The sequence below is a fragment of the Ictalurus punctatus genome, chromosome 19, assembly GCF_001660625.3.
Source record: "Ictalurus punctatus breed USDA103 chromosome 19, Coco_2.0, whole genome shotgun sequence".
Lineage (NCBI taxonomy): Eukaryota > Metazoa > Chordata > Actinopteri > Siluriformes > Ictaluridae > Ictalurus > Ictalurus punctatus.
The window spans coordinates 5,434,359-5,453,281 of record NC_030434.2 but is presented as its reverse complement, the minus strand read 5'-3'; the positions used below and the strand labels follow the sequence as shown (position 1 = coordinate 5,453,281).

The window sequence follows — 18,923 nt, the reverse complement described above, 5'->3', positions numbered from 1 at the left end:
AATGATCCAAAACATACATCAAAATCAACACAAAAATGGTTTACTGACCACAAAATCAAGCTCCTGCCATGGCCATCCCAGTGACTTGAAAGCCATAGAAAACCTGTGGGGTGGACTGAAGCGGAGAGTCCACCAGCATGCACCTTGAAATGTGAAGGATCTGGAGATTTTCTGTATGGAGGAATTGTCTCAAATCTCTTTCCATGTATTCTCCAACCTCATCAGGCATTATAGGAGAAGACTCAGAGCTGTTACATTGGAAAAGGGAGGTAGCACAAAGTATTGACTAAAAGGGTGCCAATAATTGTATCTGTATGTATGCACATACAGTATGTGCACACACTGTCTGCACCGTAATATAACCAGGCAGTTCAGATATATGAATAGGGAGCTTGTGCACCTTTTAATGCACCTGTCAATAAAGTTTTTAGGCTCACCAGTATTAAAAATTATACAAAAAGTGAAAAATGTTGTGAAGTTTAACTTTATATTTGTTTGTGTGTTTTTAGGAGTGTGCTCCTTTCCAGCAGAAGAGATCAGACTCTTCAGGACTCAGCTGTGTGCAAACTTTACTAATTTTCAAAGATGGAGACTCCTGATCTGGACACAGATAATGTTTCCCCACACTCAAAAACCAGGTAACCTACCATGTCATTGTATTCTAGTCATTAAATATTCATAGTTATACCATGGTCTGTCTGAATACTCGATTCTGATTGCCTGAAAGGGGTGCATTCAAACTGTTGAATTTGGGGCGATCTGACGATTTTGTATCATGATCGATCTTGAAGATGTCCACAATCTACTTTTCAAGCGAATTGTAGAGATTGTGACCTTTAATGTTCCTCATAATAATGTTAAAACTACAACAGAATGATTGCCTACTAGATGGCTGTGCTGATTGTCCTAAATTATATCACGAAATGATCAGGAATGTGTTTCAGCGACACCAGGTAAAGCAAAACTGGTCATCTGAACTGTGTTTAATTACAGTATTCTTCAGGGCATGTGGTGAAATCATAAATATCATACAGGTTTAGGCAACAGCATTTTCAATATATGTTGCAATATGTGCTCTCTCTTCTCTCTCTCTCTCTCTCTCTCTCTCTCTCTCTCTCTCTCTCTCTCTCTCTCTCTCTCACACACACACACACACACACACACACACACACACACACACACACACACACACACACACATACACACACACAACACACATATACATATGCTGGAATCCCTGGTTTGAAGGGGCGGAATTTTTCCTTTGATCCCACCAACCCATTCTCAGGAATTTTATCAGCATACAGTTCAGCAAGGTGCACTAATCAGCTGTGAGTCTATCCTGCCATAAAACAATAATTCCTATTTCATATCTTGGTCACTGTACATTGCAAAGAGGTTCAGGGGTATAAGAGGATCTACTTGGGAGAACCCAAGGGGGCTTCTAACATATAGAGTGGCTTATAACATCAGACGCTGCCTTTTTGCCATTAATGCTTTAACATCGCACATCCTATGTCAGACATTGGTCCACAAGTCTGTACAATTTCTCTATTCTATGTATGTCTTCTTTTGTTATTTTGCATAATATATTTGTGTTATTGTTATCTTTAGTATCTAGTGGTTCTTCTGTAAGAAAGTATGTTGCATTAAAAGTGCATGACTGTATTTCTATGGATGTTAGGAATAGTTACCTAAATTAAAGTTGTTGTATGTTAGACACGTTAAAATCGACCTCTGACAAGTAAATAGGAAAGGCCTAGACTTGCACTTTGATATAAACCTCTGAGCTAACAAAAATAGTTGTATATTATAGAGTATATAAAAGCCTCTGACATAGGAACGTCTCTTTATAATGAAATTTTAGAATGAAGCTGTTTTAGACTAAACATAATCAGAACACTAAGTAATTAAATAATTTATTTAATTGAAGACAGATATTTAAATCATAAATTAAAACACATTCAACCTTCGGCTACACCTATTTCCGTCTTTGGTTATAGTAGAGCAGTGGGTTAAGTAATGAATCCTTAATATTTTAGCCTTACAGTCTTTAAGTTGTCCCACAAAAACCTCTCTGCAATATTCTGGGATGATTAGTTTTTGGTTACAAATAGAATCTACAGAGAATGTTCCTAGAATGTTATTATTTGGTTCCCAAAAAAAAAAAAAAAAAAACTAAACGGGAACCATATGCTAATGTTAGGAGAACGTTCTGTGTTTACTGGGTAATGACAGCTTTAAGTTGTCAATGCTGGCAGTGACCATGGTATAAGCAGTATAATCCAGAGTAGGAGTGTATTACACGATTTCAATGCACCCCGCTTCGTGTCAGGTGACTCTTTGCCTCCACGGCATGCATTAAAATGATGTAATGCACACCTAGCCATGGATTATCCCTTACCTAAATCATTTACTGAGTACACATGAAAGGAATAACTTAAAGTTTTACTGTTAATGAAAAACTAACAGTCACCACTTAGTATGAAATAATGTTTGATTCAGTTCATTGTAAGTAAAATTAAGTCCTCATTAATTTAAGAAGTTAGTTAAAAACTGTAAAGAGTGTATTTAAATGAGTAAAGGACTGTCTATAATGTTGTGCAGTAAACTCCAGGGAGAGAGATCAGAATCACCAGCACCCAGCTGTATCTCCATGAAGAGTGATGGGTCTATGGATCTTCCTCTGAGGTTTAAAGATGGAGACTCCTCACTTCTACACAGGTAACATTTCCTCACTCTTAATGTCACTGCTAAAGTCACAGTTAAAGGGAAATTCCAATAAAAAAAAGAAAATAATGCAAAGGTAACATTATAGTAGCTACTTGTCTTGTTGTTAACTTCAGTTATCTGGCTTGGTGTAATTGTGAAAGACCCACAGTTGCTCTTCTTGCTGGTGCAGTTCTTCTTCTCTATATTCTGACTCGAACATGTATGGTTGGATGCCACTGTGTAGCAGTAGTTCAAAATCTCCTCATTCGTTGAGTCATTTCTGTCACTTGAGTAAACCATTCACTCTGTCTACGGCTGGCAACCATCTGTACCTTATAAACAGGATTGTCCTGTAAAGATGGAGACTCCTCACTTCTCCATAGCTAACATCTCCTCACTGTTAATGTCACTGCTAATGTCACAGTTAAAGGGAAATTACTAGAATGTATTATATTATTTATCATGGTATGTAGTATTCTGTTGAATGGGACTATATTGCTTACTGTCTGCATGTTAACAGAATTCATGATTTTGTAATACACAAACATGTAATTAAACATAATTGGGACATTGGGATTGGGAATCCCTACTGTGATCAACCAGTCTGGACCTCTGAGGGAGATACGTCAGTCTGATGTCTCCCTCTGACGTACATTCACAGAAATAAAACACAGTGGAATTGTAATAACTTAATGTAAGACTTAAAAAAAAAAATTAAAAAAATAGCAGTGATTTTTAAATACATGCCAGAACATTTTTTTTCTAAAACATCATATTGTGAATACTATAGAACTACTTTCTAAGACATCCAAAGATGGTTGTTTTTACAGGCAGTTTGAAGGAATAATTCAGGTGTTTGCAGCACACATTTCATCTCAGCTAAGCAGCTAACTGTAAAATGAATAAATAAATAAAATGCTTTGCTACGAATGTAACAGGCTTAAGCTCGATATTTAGCTAGCATGCCTAATATATATATATATATATATATATATATATATATATATATATATTGCTTTAAGAAGCCTATGTAGCTCTACATCAGTCATGTTCTTACTGAGAAGTTGCATACAGTATATTGGACATTTTTATCTATCTAACTTTGTTCAGCTTACTAAAGGATTTATAGCATCTGGCTGTGTAGCACCTCGGCTTTCAGTGTAAAAACATCCCCCATGTTAAAATCATAACAAAAATAAAGTGCTCACAAATAAAAAACTTGTAAGAATCTATAATAATATGTGGATAACATTTTAGCTAATGTCAATACGATATCTAAATAATTGAATTGAACTTCTCAGTAGATATTTATTGTCAATCAAGTAGCTTCTTCTAGAGTTCCTGGGTCTTCTGCTAAAGAAGCTGCTAAAGTAAACAGTGGTTCTGTCTGTATGTAGTACAAAACAGAGAGCAGAGAAGCTCCATGTTCAGAGCAAAAGGAGCGAAACTGGGCTCAGAGAACTAATTAATGTCTGTTAGCAAGCACTTGTTTTCACCCATGTAACTACTAGTAAGATGGCTTGTAAGTCCGCTTACACAAAGGTAAATAATCATGTAACATTTCTAGCTAAAATAATGGTAGCTACGTGTGTTGTTGCTAACTTCAGTTATTTGGCTCAGTGTAATTGTGAAAGATCTACAGTTGCTCTCTGCCTCCTGTTGCTCTTCTCACTGGTGCAGTTCTCTATACTCTGTCTCGAACATGTTGGATGCCACTGTGTAACAGTAACTCAAAAACTCTTCATTCAATGAGTAATTTCTGTCACTTGAGTAAACCATTCACTCTATCTACGTGAACAGGATTGTCCAGTATTGAAAAGTAAAATGCTGTGTCCTTCATTGAGTTAATACATGACGTGATTTTTCCCACATTCTTATACACACCGCTTCATACATGCACCAAATCTACACAGTGGTGAGAATAATAATAGTGAATAAAATCAAACCAGTTTCACATAAAATAGCAGAGAATCTCAGAATCAGTGATATGGGACAGAGAATAACAGACACACACTGTGCATGTCAACATCATCATTGTCCTGGTTATGGAGTCTGTGCTTCTGAAAAACGACTTCCAAAATAAGTTTTTATACAAAATTGTGTTTGTATTTATCTCTGTTTAGAAAACATTACCTGTTCATTCAAATTGATTTGTTACATTAATAACAGCCATACAGGAAATAACCTAGAATACCTTGAATTAAAACAGTGTTAATGCATTCAAAAAGATTTAAATTAAAGCAAAATTAAGATAAAGGTTTAGACTATAGTGTTTAAGTGATGGAAGGTATTGTCTTTAACAACACAGTTTTTGTTCACAGTGTTCCACAGAGAGTAGGAGACAGAATAGAAAAGAACATCATCACAGATACAGGGTAAGATCAAGACCAACAATATGACTGTGACACTGATACGCTGGTATTATAAATCTCTACTGTTATTAACTATGGTGGGATTAGAGTATAGATAATAGTCGGACCCCATGTCTCACCACATCTTCTTACTTCACCATCTCACAGGCACGACCCAGAATCTGCTGCTGTGAATGAATTCCAGAAAAAGTTCAAATTAAATCTGATGAAGAAGTTTGAGTGTTTGAATGGAGTGATAATAAACCTGGGAAACCAAACACTCCTGAATGAGATCTACACAGAGCTCTACATCACAGAGGGAGACAGTGGAGAACTCAATACAGAACATGAGGTGAGACAGATCGAGGCAGCATCCAGGAGAACAACAACAGAGGAAACACCAATCAAATGCAATGACATCTTTAAACCCTTATTTGAACAAGACGAACCCATCAGAACTGTGCTGACAAAGGGAGTCGCTGTCATCGGAAAAACAGTCTCTGTGCAGAAGTTCATTCTGGACTGGGCTGAAGGGAAAGCAAATCAGGACATCCACCTCATATTTCCACTTCCTTTCAGAGAGCTGAATCTGATGAAGGACCAGAAACTGAGTCTGATGGAGCTCCTTCATGTCTGTTTTAATGAAACAAAAGAAACAGAAATGTCCAGTTTGGAAAAGGTTCTGTTCATTTTTGACGGATTGGACGAGTGTCGTTTTCCTCTAGATTTCCAGAACACAGTGAGAGTGTGTGATGTAACTGAATCAGCATCAGTGCATGTGCTGCTGATAAACCTGATCAAGGGGAATCTGCTTCCCTCTGCTCTCATCTGGATCACCTCTCGACCAGCAGCAGCTGATCAAATCCCCTCTGAGTGTGTCCATCGAGTCACAGAGGTACGAGGGTTCAATGACCCACAGAAGGAGGAGTACTTCAGGAAGAGAATCAGTGATCAGAGCCTGGTCAATAACATCATCACACACCTGAAGTCATTAAGAAGTCTCTACATCATGTGCCACATCCCAGTCTTCTGCTGGATTTCAGCCACTGTTCTAGAGAGAATGTTGGGTGAAGCAGAGAGTGGAGAGATCCCCAAGACTCTGACTCAAATGTACACACACTTCCTCATCATTCAGACAAACATCATAGGAGAAAAGTACTCAAAGAAGCAGGAGAGTGATGAAGAAATGCTTCTTAAACTGGGACAACTGGCGTTTCAGCAGCTGAACAAAGGGAACCTGATCTTCTATGAGGAAGACCTGAGAGAGTGTGGCATAGATGTGAGAGAAGCAGCAGTGTACTCAGGTGTGTGTACGCAGATCTTCAGAGAGGAGTTTGGGCTTCACCAGAGTAAAGTGTACTGCTTTGTTCATCTGAGCATTCAGGAGCACCTCGCAGCTCTGTATGTGCACCTGACATTCATGATGGAAAACAGAAATGTTCTTAATCAGAATCACTTCTCTGAATGGTGGATGAAAGAAATGACAATCTCAGATGTACACTATAGTGCTGTAGATCAGGCTTTAGAAAGTCAGAGTGGACATCTGGATCTTTTCCTTCGCTTTCTTCTGGGTCTCTCACTGAAGTCCAATCAGAAACTCTTACATGCATTTGTACCACAGACAGGAAGTAACTCCCAGAGCAAAGAGGAAACAGTTCAATACATTAAGAAGAAGATCAATGAAGATCTTCCTACAGAGAAATCCATCAATCTGTTCCACTGTCTGAATGAACTGGGTGATAATTCTCTAGTGGAGGAAATGCAACACTACCTGAAATCTGGAAAACAAAGTAAACTCTCTTCTTCACAGTGGTCTGCTCTGGTGTTTGTGTTACTGACATCAGCACAGGAGCTGGAAGAATTTGACCTGAATAAATATTTCAGTACAGATAAGATAACAGAAACTGTTCTTCTGAAGATGATGCCTGTGATTGTAGCATCCAGAAAAGCAGTGTAAGTAAAGCTGAATATAACTGTTCTACTGTTACAGAGTTAGAACGAGAGAAACTGAAAACACTTTGACAAATATCTACTTTGGGATGTTTTGAATTTAAGGTGATAGAGGGTGGAGTTTATGCAAATAGATAAATTAGAGAATAAAAATGCATAAACAAATGAATAAGACTGAAGAGCAGGTATTAAATATGTGGAAGTCACCTGATTTCATTTGCATAAAAACACTGAAGTCTTGAGGTTATGACTTAGTATCTTGAAATAATTAAAAAGGTTCTTGAAATTATGATTTATTATTACCACAGTAATGCTGGTTTTAAGTTGGATATTTGAAATCTTGTGTTTTTAGTTACATAAACCTTTGAAGATTTTTTTCTTCACATTTCTCTACAAAATTTCTGTTATACATGAAGTGGAATTACACAGACACATGGTATATAAAACTATCTTTATTGCTCTAATACAAAATTTACAGAGAAACATACATAAGTAGCCTACCGGTAACAAGGCACAGGTGAGAATCATCACGCATTAACTGCCAGTTTCCCCGCCTCCTCTCTGTCCACATCTGACGCTCAACCACGCCCCCACTGCAACAGTAGTGTTCTGTTGTACAGGACTGTATCACTTACTCTATATATGTTAGCAGAATTCATGTTTTGGTGTCATTTTCCATTTTTCACCCGAACACTACAATACCCAGAATGCAGTACACCAATACGTAATTGAACCATTGGGAATCCCTACTGTGATCAACCAATATTATATATAGTTACACATGTGCAGCAGCACTTCAAATCAGAGAATTATAAAAGAGATTTGAAAGTGAGTTTCTGGGTCTTCCACTGGAGAAGATGTTAAAGAAAACAGAGATTCCGTCTGTATTTAGTAAAAAAAAAACAAAAAAAAAACAGAGAGCAGAGAAGCTCCATGGACAGAACAAAAGTAAATTAACTGAAATAGGAGAACTTGTTAATATATGTTAGCAGGTAGGCTAACCCTACTTGACTTACCCATGTAACTACTAGTAAGATGGCTAGTAAGGTCACTAATGCAAAGGTAAATAATCGTGTAACATTGCTAGCTAACATTATGGTCGCATTTTTGTGTTGTTATTGTTAACTTCATTTATTTGTCTCAGTGTAATTGTGAAAGATCTACAGCTGCTCTCTTCCTCCTGTTGTTCTTCTCTCTGGTGCAGTTCTTCTTCTGTATATTCTGTCTCGAACATGTATGAATGGAGGTCACTGTGTAACACTAAATCAAAACATCCTCATTCATTGAGTCATTTCTTTCTCTTCAGTAAACCATTCACTCTATCACAGTAACTTACATAGAAAGCTACGTAACTGATTATTATCAGTAGGCTGCTAACTATCTCACTTTCCTGAATATATAATTATCTACTGAGTACCACCCCCATTTCTCCCTTCTCCCCCATATCACCCCTTCTCCCCCATTCCTCTCCTACCCAATGATCTTAAGGGCCGTTTCTGATGCTCATATGTTCATTGTAGGTGCTTTCAGTAGTGGACAGGGGTCAGCATGGGGACTGTGACCGGTCTGCAGCTACGTAGCCCCATACGCAGCAAGCTGTGTTACACTGTGTGTTCTGACTCCATTCTTTCACAACCAGCAATAACTTTTTCAGCTATTTGTGCTACGGTAGCTCTTGTGTGGGATCAGACCAGATGGGCTAGACTTCACTCCCCACATGCATCAGTGAGCCTTGGGTGCCCAGTTGTCATTCCTTGGTCCACTTTTGGTAGGTACTAACCACTTCATACTGGGAACACCCCACAAGACCTGGAGATGCTCTGACCCAGTCATCTGGCCATCACAATTTGACCCTTGTCAAAATCACTCAGATTCTTACACTTACCCATTTTTCCTGTTTCCAACACATCAACTTCGAGAACTGACTGTTGTATTCTTTGTCAGGGACAGGACTGTATCCCATCTCACCCTTCTACCTCCGCCGCCTCTTGTGTTTCACTGGGAATTTGTGTTGAAGACAGTTTTTAAGAATCACGTGACTGAGTTTCCGTAACCAGGGCAACAATGACGTTGACATGCAAGCTCACACTGTACATGTACATTCTCTTCCTGCTATTTCTTGGGAAATTGGTTTCATTTTATTCACTATTATGTTTCTCACCACTGTGGAGACTTGGTGTATGTATGAAACGATGTGTACAAGAATACGGAGCAAATCACATCCTGTATTAACTCAATAATTTTATTTTTCAATACACGACAATCCCATATTATACAGGATGAGTGTAAACCCTACTCTAGATACTAGCTAGTTAGCTGTAGTTCTCTGTTAACTTTATCCATTTTAATTACATCAACAAGTGGAAGTAAGAAAGTACACAAATTGACACACACTAATTCATTAATAATATATATATATATATATATATATATATATATATATATATATATATATATATATATATATATATATTTTTTTTTTTACTGGTTTCGGGTTTTGGGTATCTTTCTTCTTTTTTTCTTTTTGTGTATTTGCCTAATTTAGTACCTAGCGTATAGGAGGAAAGAGCCCTGGGGATGTTTACAACAGATGTATCAGTGGTTAAAATTTTAGATGTTGTCTGGAAGGTCCTTTTAAGAATATTTTCTAACTCAGGGGTGTCCAGTCGTATCTGGAAAAGGCCGGTGTGGGTGCAGGTTTTCATTCCAACCAAGCAGGAGCCACGCCTGATTCCACCTGTTTAATCAGTTGATCTTGGCTTTCAATAGACTCTTCTGCTTGGTTGGAATGAAAACCTGCACCCACACCGGCCCTTTCCTGATAAGACTGGACACCCCTGGTCTAACTGGGGTACTTTTAGCATTTCTGAAAATGAGAAGGTTCAGTGAGAGCTGTGAGGACTTGTTTGATAATTTGCACTGGTGTTAGTTCATTATTTATTATTTTATTTCCTTCAGTATCAGGTGTGATTCACTTGGAGTGAGAAGTTGGTCAGATCTGGTCTCAGCACTCAGCTCAGAAACCACCAATCTGAGAGAACTGCATCTGACTGTGAAAACACTGGATCTGACTGGGAATACACTGGATCTGTATGGGAATGAACTAGGAGACTCAGAATTGAAGAGTCTCTGTGCTGGACTGGAGAATCCTCACTGTAAAGTGGAGACACTGAGGTAAGATCATCTCTCTGAGAGTCACAATAACTCACTAAAAGCAGCAGTTGTATACAGTGTTGTTTTTCACCTGAAATTTTCTGTAACAGTACAACATGCAGAACAAATAGATTAGTCATTAAATGATAATGATTTCTCTCCAGAATAATTCATGCTTCAAGTAAATAATAAATCTACTTACAGTTAGATACATGTGCATTAAAAATAGAGATAAACAGAGATCCTTCTACAAAACCTGACTCATTACTTTTAAAGCCAGCAATACTTTAAGAAGCTGCATTGAGTGACGTTGCTCAGTAACATTTCTGCGTGGTGTGTATCCGTGTAACAGACTAGTTCAATAAAGAGTTTACCTTCTCTGAAACAGACTCCACACCATGTCTTTTCCCCCCGACTCTCGTGCACGTCAGAGATAGTTTGTATATATTGTAACCTTATTTTTGACAGGTCAAAGGTCAAGATCATAAAATTTAATGATCCTGACAGTTCAAAGGGGTCATCATCATAAAATATATTTATGTTGGCATCATAAAAAAATAGTTATGTTAAATCCGGAACACATTAATAACACATAAATTCCAGGAACACACACACATGTTCTTTCCTTTCACATAGAATGTGGAACACTCCGAGGTAGGTCTAGGTCATAAACTATATTTATGTTTCCCTGTCATCATAAAATATATTTATGTTTGCATCATAAAAAAATAGTTATTTTAAATCTGGCTCCCATGCATTCCAGATACACACAGACACACATATTCTCATACATATGTATTCCACACACACTTATACATACACATCCATACAAAAATATCACACACACACAAACACACAAACACACGCGCATGCACAGACACAGAGGTGAGCAGCAGTCCTTCAGGAATTATAAAGTCCTGCAGGAGTTTTTCCTTGTGCAGCGAGTGTGCTGGAAATTCCTACATGTTTCTATTGTACTGCTCCATCCTAAACTCTATAGAAAATCCTGCACAGTTTGTCAGTGTGTCCTGCAGGATTTCATCATTCCAGGATTCCAGCAAACATCCTGCAGAAAAATGAAAATCCTGCAGGATTCCTGTAGAGTTTTTTTAAGGGAGCCACTGAACAGTGATAATGTTTTGGTCAGTGTTAATTATATCTTGTGATTGGTCAAGAGAGATCAGAAAGTCCAACATGAAAGACACATCATCATCATAGCAAGTAAACCAAGATAAAAATCTGTTGATGAAGAGTGTGTCATTGTGTCTCTACAGGTTGTATAATTGTGGTGTCTCACATGAAGGCTGTGCTGCTGTCACCTCAGCTCTGAGATCAAACCCCTCACACCTGAGAGAACTGCATCTGTCCTATAATAATGTAGGAGACTCAGGAGTGAAGAGTCTCTCTGCTGTACTGGAGAATCCTCTCTGTAAACTGGAGACACTGAGGTAAGATCATCTCTCTGAGAGTCACATGACCTGCTCCTCAGTAAGACACATTCTCTAATAGTGAGACTGAAGCAGAAGTTTTAGGTTCAACATCAATGACCTGAGGAGGAAGATTGTTTATTTTCACTGCACACTGATGATTTGTCACAGAGTCTTTGGGTCAGATGTACGTATGTGAGAAACTGCAGCACAAAACGTGACTTGATGCGACTGCAATGTGTCTGAAATTACTGTGAAATTTACTAAAACATTGTAACTAATCACACAAACTGCACCTGGGACACAAACTAAATGCACTGTGTGTGAACTGCAGGGTTTAAAAGCAGCAGTGAAATAGAAATTATCTCAAAAATAGTGTTTGGAAACTAAAATCAGAAGTTAATGCCATAGGACTGAAAAGGTGAACAGTTAAATAAATCAAAATAGATTTTTAAATAAAAACAAAAAAGGGAGGTAAAGGCACTTACAAAAATTTCAAGCTACATCAACAATCCTTTTGCTGATTTTTTTTTTCTCTTCATTTTTCCTAAAGCTGAAATAGTGTTTATTCTGTCAGTGAATGTTCATTCCGTACGTCTCTGTCTAGCTGCTATGAACAGGGTTGCCAGATCTGCATTATGGAACTAGTTCAATAGATAAGCAGTATTAAAACCATGCAGTTTTCCTCAATAGTTCTTTCATTAAGATCCTAAAATGGTTCGTATTGTTCCACATTTTATAATAAATAAAGAATGTCTATGAGGAAACCCACTGACTCAAATACATTCATATAGTAACACAGAGCTGAAGTTGAGAACAGGATCAATAGGTGTGTGTATGAGAGGAGATCACAGTACATGCTCACTACTGTATGTTTTAATATACAGATATCATTAAAATAATCGTCAAAATGTCCAAACTCCAATCCACAGCCAAAGAAATCAATCCACGCTGGTGAGTCAAAAGTAGCTCAATTCCTCATTAAATCCGGGGACCTGGCAACTGCTCCAACATCACACAAACAAAATAATGTGTAAAACTGACGACTGCTAATCTCACAGTCTTTATTTAATTGAGCAGAATATGTAACTGTTACACTTCCAATGTTTCTACACTTTTTTGGTGATTTTTCCTCAAATGCACAAAAATCTCAGCACATCTGTCCCTCTGTCTTCATGTTATTCTTCTGTAGAAATTTTATTCACTGCGAATTTCACATCCTAAACCCGTAGAACCTGATGAACAGTAAAAATGCAGACATTTTTACTCTGCATTAGTTTTATAATCAAGGAATATTTTATTTAACAATAAATTATCAGCAGTGATCTTGTTTAGAGAAGACATGAGTGTTAATTCTCCTCAGAATGAATGTTTTATAAAATCAGTTCTTACTCTCTAGGAGCTGCTGCTTTAAGAAGCTGCATTGAGTGACGTTGCTCAGTAACATTTCTGCGTGGTGTGTATCCGTGTAACAGACTAGTTCAATAAAGAGTTTCCCTTCTCTGAAACAGACTCCACACCGTGTCTTTTCCCCCTGACTCTCGTACACTGTAATCAGAGGATATAATAAGATGAAATGTGTTTCAGTTTGTGTTAACACTGGGGCATGCTGTCAGAGTGGAGATTGGACTCATCTGAGAGATGAAGAACAGAACTGCAGTTGGTTGAGGAGTGCATGGGGCAACGCCAAAACAAAGTCATTTTAACTGTGATAAAAACAAAATGATGTCTGTGTCTGTACACATCATCTTTAATCACAGGAATTAGAGTAGGCCTGGTTTCCTTTTTTCACTCAAAATCTGAAGATTTCTGAATGAATTTATTTAATAAAAATCTTATGGGGCAGTGGTCCATTCTGACTATTTCTTCTGTTAAAAATCATCACTTGAATAAAATTATTTTAAATATCACCACAACCAAATAATAATCCGACAGTTATAATGGTTCTCCTAATAGATTTAAAAGAATACTTAGCTGAAACAGTTCGTGTGATTTATCGGTTTCTTCTGAAACAATATGTTGTCCAATGTCTTAACCATTGATCTACCACTGTTTTCGCAGTGTGTTTTTCCTGCTCAGAGCAGATCTACCATTTAATTAATTTTGTAGAATACATAACCTAAAGAATATTTTCATGTAAATGAAATAAGAAGTCATCCTGCAGGATAGATTAAGTACTTGGGAACTTTATTTTATTTCTGCAGGAGGTGAGCAGCAGTCCTTCAGGAATTATAAAATCCTGCAGGAGTTTTCCCTTGTGCAGCGAGTGTGCTGGAAATTCCTGCATGTTTCTATTGTACTGCTCCATGCTAAACCCTATAGGAAAATCCTGCACAGTTTGTCAATGTGTCCTGCAGGATTTCATCATTCCAGGATTCCAGAAAACATCCTGCAGAAAAATGAAAATCCTGCAGGATTCCTGTAGAGTTTTTTTAAGGGAGCCACTGAACAGTGATAATGTTTTGGTCAGTGATAATTATATCTTGTGATTGGTAAAGAGAGAGCAGAAAGTCCAACATGAAAGACACGTCATCATCATAGCAAGTAAACCAAGATAGAAATCTGTTGATGAAGAGTGTGTCATTGTGTCTCTGTACAGGTTGGAGTGTTGTGGTGTCTCAGATGAAAGCTGTGCTGCTCTGACTTCAGCTCTGAGATCAAACCCCTCACACCTGAGAGAACTGAATCTGACCTCTAATAAACTAGGAGACTCAGGAGTGAAGAGTCTCTCTGCTGTACTGCAGAATCCTCTCTGTAAACTGGAGATACTGAGGTAAGATCATCTCTCTGAGAGTCACATGACCAGTAAGACACATTCTCTAATAGTGAGACTGAAGCTTTGTTCCAGATTGTTTATTTTTATTTAACAATAAATTATCAGCGAGTAATCTGGTTTTGAAAAGACATGAGTGTTAATCCTCTTCAGAATTAATGTTTTATATTTTTATGATTTATCCATTTTATCTTTTAATTCATGACAGTGTTTTTTTTCATGAAGATTCAGACTTTTACTTCCTACATTCTGTAATAATATAAATATATAGAGAGATATTAGATGAGAGAAACTTAATATAACACTCAGTATGATAATTTTAATTACACTGTTAATTAGAATAAACAGGTGATATTAAATCCTCATGTCATTCTGAATAATAAAATCATTTTACAAACACATCATCTTTAAAGTAATTCTTAAACCAAGATAAAAAATCTGTTGATGAAGAGTGTGTCATTGTGTCTCTGTACAGGTTGAGTGGTTGTGGTGTCTCAAATGAAGGCTGTGCTGCTCTGACTTCAGCTCTGAGATCAAACCCCTCACACCTGAGAGAACTGAATCTGTCCTGTAATAATGTAGGAGACTCAGGAGTGAAGAGTCTCTCTGCTGTACTGGAGAATCCTCACTGGAAACTGGAGATACTGAGGTAAGATCATATTTTAAATCATTAATAATCAAACATGTTCTAATCTTCTGATTATGGACAGTCTGATCTTCTCAAGAAAGATCTGTTCATGTGAACGTTGATTAAAAAAGACATTTTGTTGAGATGTGTGAAGTGAGGAAAAGTTACTAAAAACATTTCTAAAGATCTAGTGTGTGTTACTCAGTCCACAATGAGAGAAACTGTCTACAACCAGAGGAAGGTCAGTGCTGTTGTTCCTCTGCTTAAGATTGAGAGAGTGAAGAGTGTGTCATTGTGTCTCTCTACAGGTTGAGTGATTGTGGTGTATCAGATGAAGGCTGTGCTGCTCTGATTTCAGCTCTGAAATCAAACCCCTCACACGTGAGACAACTGGATCTGTCCCTTAATAATGTAGGAGGCTCAGGAGTGAAGCTGCTCTCTGCTCTTAAGGATGATAAACATTACAAACTACAGACACTGAGGTGAGTCATGACCTTTTTGTGAAAAAATAAAAGACTATTAATTTAACCTCTTTTGTACATTTCTCTTAAGTTCCAATAAATATCAGATCACCAGGTTAGGAAATAAAACCAGTTTTAGAAATTTCACTATATTCTATTTAATATGATTTTTCTAACAATTGGCTTTAATGCTGTTTTGTGTTCAGTAAAGTGTGTTGATTTAAAATTCATGTGAAGGTAGAAGACAGGGAGTCAGACAGAGTCTACAAAATATCACAAACGAGTGCATGAGAGTGATTGTAAATGACACCTGGTCTCCTTGTGACAGCCTGCTATCTCTGACTTCATACTGCTGCTTTTGTCTGAACAAGATGACCTCTGCTTTTCCCTGTTTCTGATAAGCAGCACACTTACTTCTCAACTCTCATTAAAGCTCATTAAAATGATTATCATTTATGTCACAAATATTTGATTTAACCCTCTTACCCCTAAGTTCCCACAGTATTATGTCCCATAACCCTATATTCCTCAGAGAAACAGCACGCCAATCCTGAGTTCCTGGGCCAAAATCACCATTTTAACATTTTTAGGCCTTGAAACAACTTATAATAATGTATTTGTGTAATATTACTTTGAAAATGAAGCAGTTCAGTGTTTTTACTAAACTTAGAGCACAATTCTTAACTAGAGAAATGACAAAAAAATGCTCGCTAAAATCCTTCTACTCATTTAGAAGTACCATACGAGCATCAGCGTGGTCAATGCCTTTATAAATAATAAATAAATAAATGCATTTTAGCGCCAAAAGTCAAGTTTCTGGTGATAATCAGAGCAGCAGGTAGTGTTTTCACGAATGCACAGAGATGGTCCCGTTATGACTCCAGACCCCTGTAGTGTCAGTCGCACTGGCTGATGCTGAAGATGAAGACGGATCAGGGTCTGAATCAGGAGAGTTTGCGTCTCTGTCAGTTTCGGTTTCGGTTTCAACATCGCCTGAACTTTCACTGCTGTCCCTATCTAGAATCCTCGCTCTCGCCTGTGTAACTGTGTATGTTTTCTTTTTTTTTCCACTGTTTTAGATGTACCTGTGTTCACTGTAGGTGTAACTTTAGCTGGAACACGATTAGCTTTTCGCTTTGGCATTTTTAGTTCACTTCTACTATTACACCAATATTCACGCTCGGATCAGCTTCATCGTAATGCCGGCGTAAAAACGTAATCACGTCGTGACGTCATCAACCTTACGGGTCAAAAAATAATAATGAAATAAGTAAGGAATCATAGCAGAGTAATGCCGGTGCACCGGCCTTATGGGGATAACTATATCGGCCTTACGGGGATTTGGCATAGACGACCAAGCCGGTCTATGTCCTTACGGTAATAGATCAAAGACGGGCAAGCCGGTTTTTCGGCCATACGGGGTAAGAGGGTTAAGCAGCCACTTTCCTCACTCTGACACTTCTTCCAGCAGCCTACCTCCACACCGTGTCTTCTGCCTTTCCTGTAACATTCACCTCGGCTTCTTCTTAAAGTCTGCACTTAAATATAAATGTAGAACAAGAGCTAAATGACACAGTGGTGTTCATTATTTAAAAACTCCAAAGCCTGTGATTGGATAAGAGCAGTGATGTGATGGGTAAATATCTGCTCATTTTCCTGTTAGAACTTGTGGAAGTTCTCATTTGTTCTCGCTACATGTTATAACACAGATGTTAGTAAGAATGAAGAAATGTAGAATGATTAATTATAAACAGGAGATGATGATGTTTCTCTTGGAGCAGAGATGATTACATGTTGATCATGAAGTACCACAGTCCAGTTTGTGGTTATTAATTCACGTGTTTTTCTTTTATATTCAGGGTGGGTTGAACATCTGTGTGTGAGATGAAGACTCCGGTGTTCCTGGATTCCACTGTTGGGGAATAGAGAACACATTTATAAACACATCACTCATTTAATTATAACACATTAAACAGACTCCGAGACGTGAGAAGTGTGTGTTCATCGTGCACAGTGAATCAGACTGCACACGATTCTACACTGAGTGTATAACGCCCTCTGACCCCCGGATAAAATTCCCCAGACCTCAATCTCATAAAACACCTGAGGGATTTTTTTTGGAACAGCAGGTGAAAAAAGCACATGACCTCTAGCTGAACCCACAAACAACTTCTTTCTGTTGTGTATCTTTTTATATGCTTCCCTCTCTCATCTTTTTAGGCAGGTCAGTAGTGGAATCTTTTTTCATGTCTACATTGTAGACTGTTTTTGACTAATTGAGAGCGTACTTAAATAAAATGCCTTGTCCATCCTAAACTTTTCACCTTTAACATTTACTTACTACATTTAATTTTTTTTCACTAAACACTCAGTGGTCATTGTGATATTGTCATATTTCCTGTTCTGGTCTGGACAATAGTCCATAGCACACGTCTCTCTTTCTCCCCATCAGCTGTTACTGTGAGGCAGTTTTTGGAACTACTGACAGATTTGTGCGGCAGCTTCACTTTGGATGAACTGAAATGTTTCGCTGATGCAGTATTTTGTGTTTTAAACATTCTCATGAAGATGGATTGCATGTTCTCTTTCTAGTTAGTTAGCATTACTCATTACTAGTCAGCTGGTATTTTATGCACAGTTTGTTTCAGATCAGGGCTGGGACAGATTACCCAATGGGCATTATGGGTATGAGGCCCAGGGGCCAATGGGCACTTGGGGCCCAAGCAAAGGGAAGAAAAAATATTTTTTTCTTTTCTTTTTCTTTTCTTTTTTTTACATTGCTGAAAATAGAGAGCAATGTCTGGTTGGGCCTCACAAGATTAAAAAAGACGAACACCACTTAACATCTACACTGGAGAAGGCTGTAGAGAGTGTGGCACCTGAACGTAGCTTTTGACCTGAGTTGGAATCTGCGTTTTGCCCAACTCGCTCTTCTCCCTTTTCCCATCACATACCAGATCGGAAAGGCAATTATTTACAGTACAAATTAAGAAAATCTATGAAAAGTGGAAATAAAGTGCCTAATGACTGTTTGATAATATTATGTTTATCAGTTAGGGGTAGGTGTAGGGAGGGCTTTATTGTCCCAATAATTTGAATAAATATAGTCATTTACACTCTGTTATTACTGCATCCTGTACAACAATACTGTGTGTGTGTGTGTGTGTGTGTGTGTGTGTGTGTCTGGTTGTCAGTGGTGTAACCACGGTATGGACATTGCCCCCCTCTTCCCGTCCCCGCCCCCTTGCCCCCTGCTCGACCATCCAAAGTTTGATACTGAAAATTTGCATATTTAGAACTTAGTTTTAGGATTACAGTTATTGTTTGAATTCACATGATTTCTGAGTGGTAGAAGCTCCCACAGCATGGGGAAATTGTAGTGTGCTGTGGATATCCTGTGGGCAGATGTATTCTCTGCTCCATAACCTACCATGAAATCTACCACACCAAGTAGAGGCAAGCTAAGAT

The 18,923-nt window shown here is 37.9% G+C and overlaps 1 protein-coding gene and 1 long non-coding RNA gene across 2 annotated transcripts in view; both read left to right on the top strand.

The window, feature by feature from the left end:
- The window catches only part of LOC128635398 (uncharacterized), a 99,568-nt gene that overhangs the window by 62,558 nt on the left and 18,087 nt on the right, over positions 1–18,923 (top strand). The window lies entirely within an intron of this gene.
- LOC128628724 (NACHT, LRR and PYD domains-containing protein 12-like) lies at positions 5,217–18,515 on the top strand. The gene is made up of 7 exons (XM_053688248.1): positions 5,217–7,016; positions 9,972–10,187; positions 11,441–11,614; positions 14,193–14,366; positions 14,842–15,015; positions 15,303–15,476; positions 17,315–18,515. The coding sequence occupies exons 1-7, from the start codon at positions 5,290–5,292 to the stop codon at positions 17,322–17,324; spliced, it is 2,649 nt and encodes an 882-aa protein (XP_053544223.1). The 5' UTR covers positions 5,217–5,289; the 3' UTR covers positions 17,325–18,515.

Coding starts and splice junctions, on each gene's coding strand:
- LOC128628724 (XM_053688248.1), top strand. CDS start 5,290: ATGAAGAAGTTTGAGTGTTTGAATGGAGTGATAATAAACCTGGGAAAC. Junction 10,188..11,440: donor TGTAAAGTGGAGACACTGAG/GTAAGATCATCT, acceptor GTGTCTCTACAG/GTTGTATAATTGTGGTGTCT. Junction 14,367..14,841: donor TGTAAACTGGAGATACTGAG/GTAAGATCATCT, acceptor GTCTCTGTACAG/GTTGAGTGGTTGTGGTGTCT.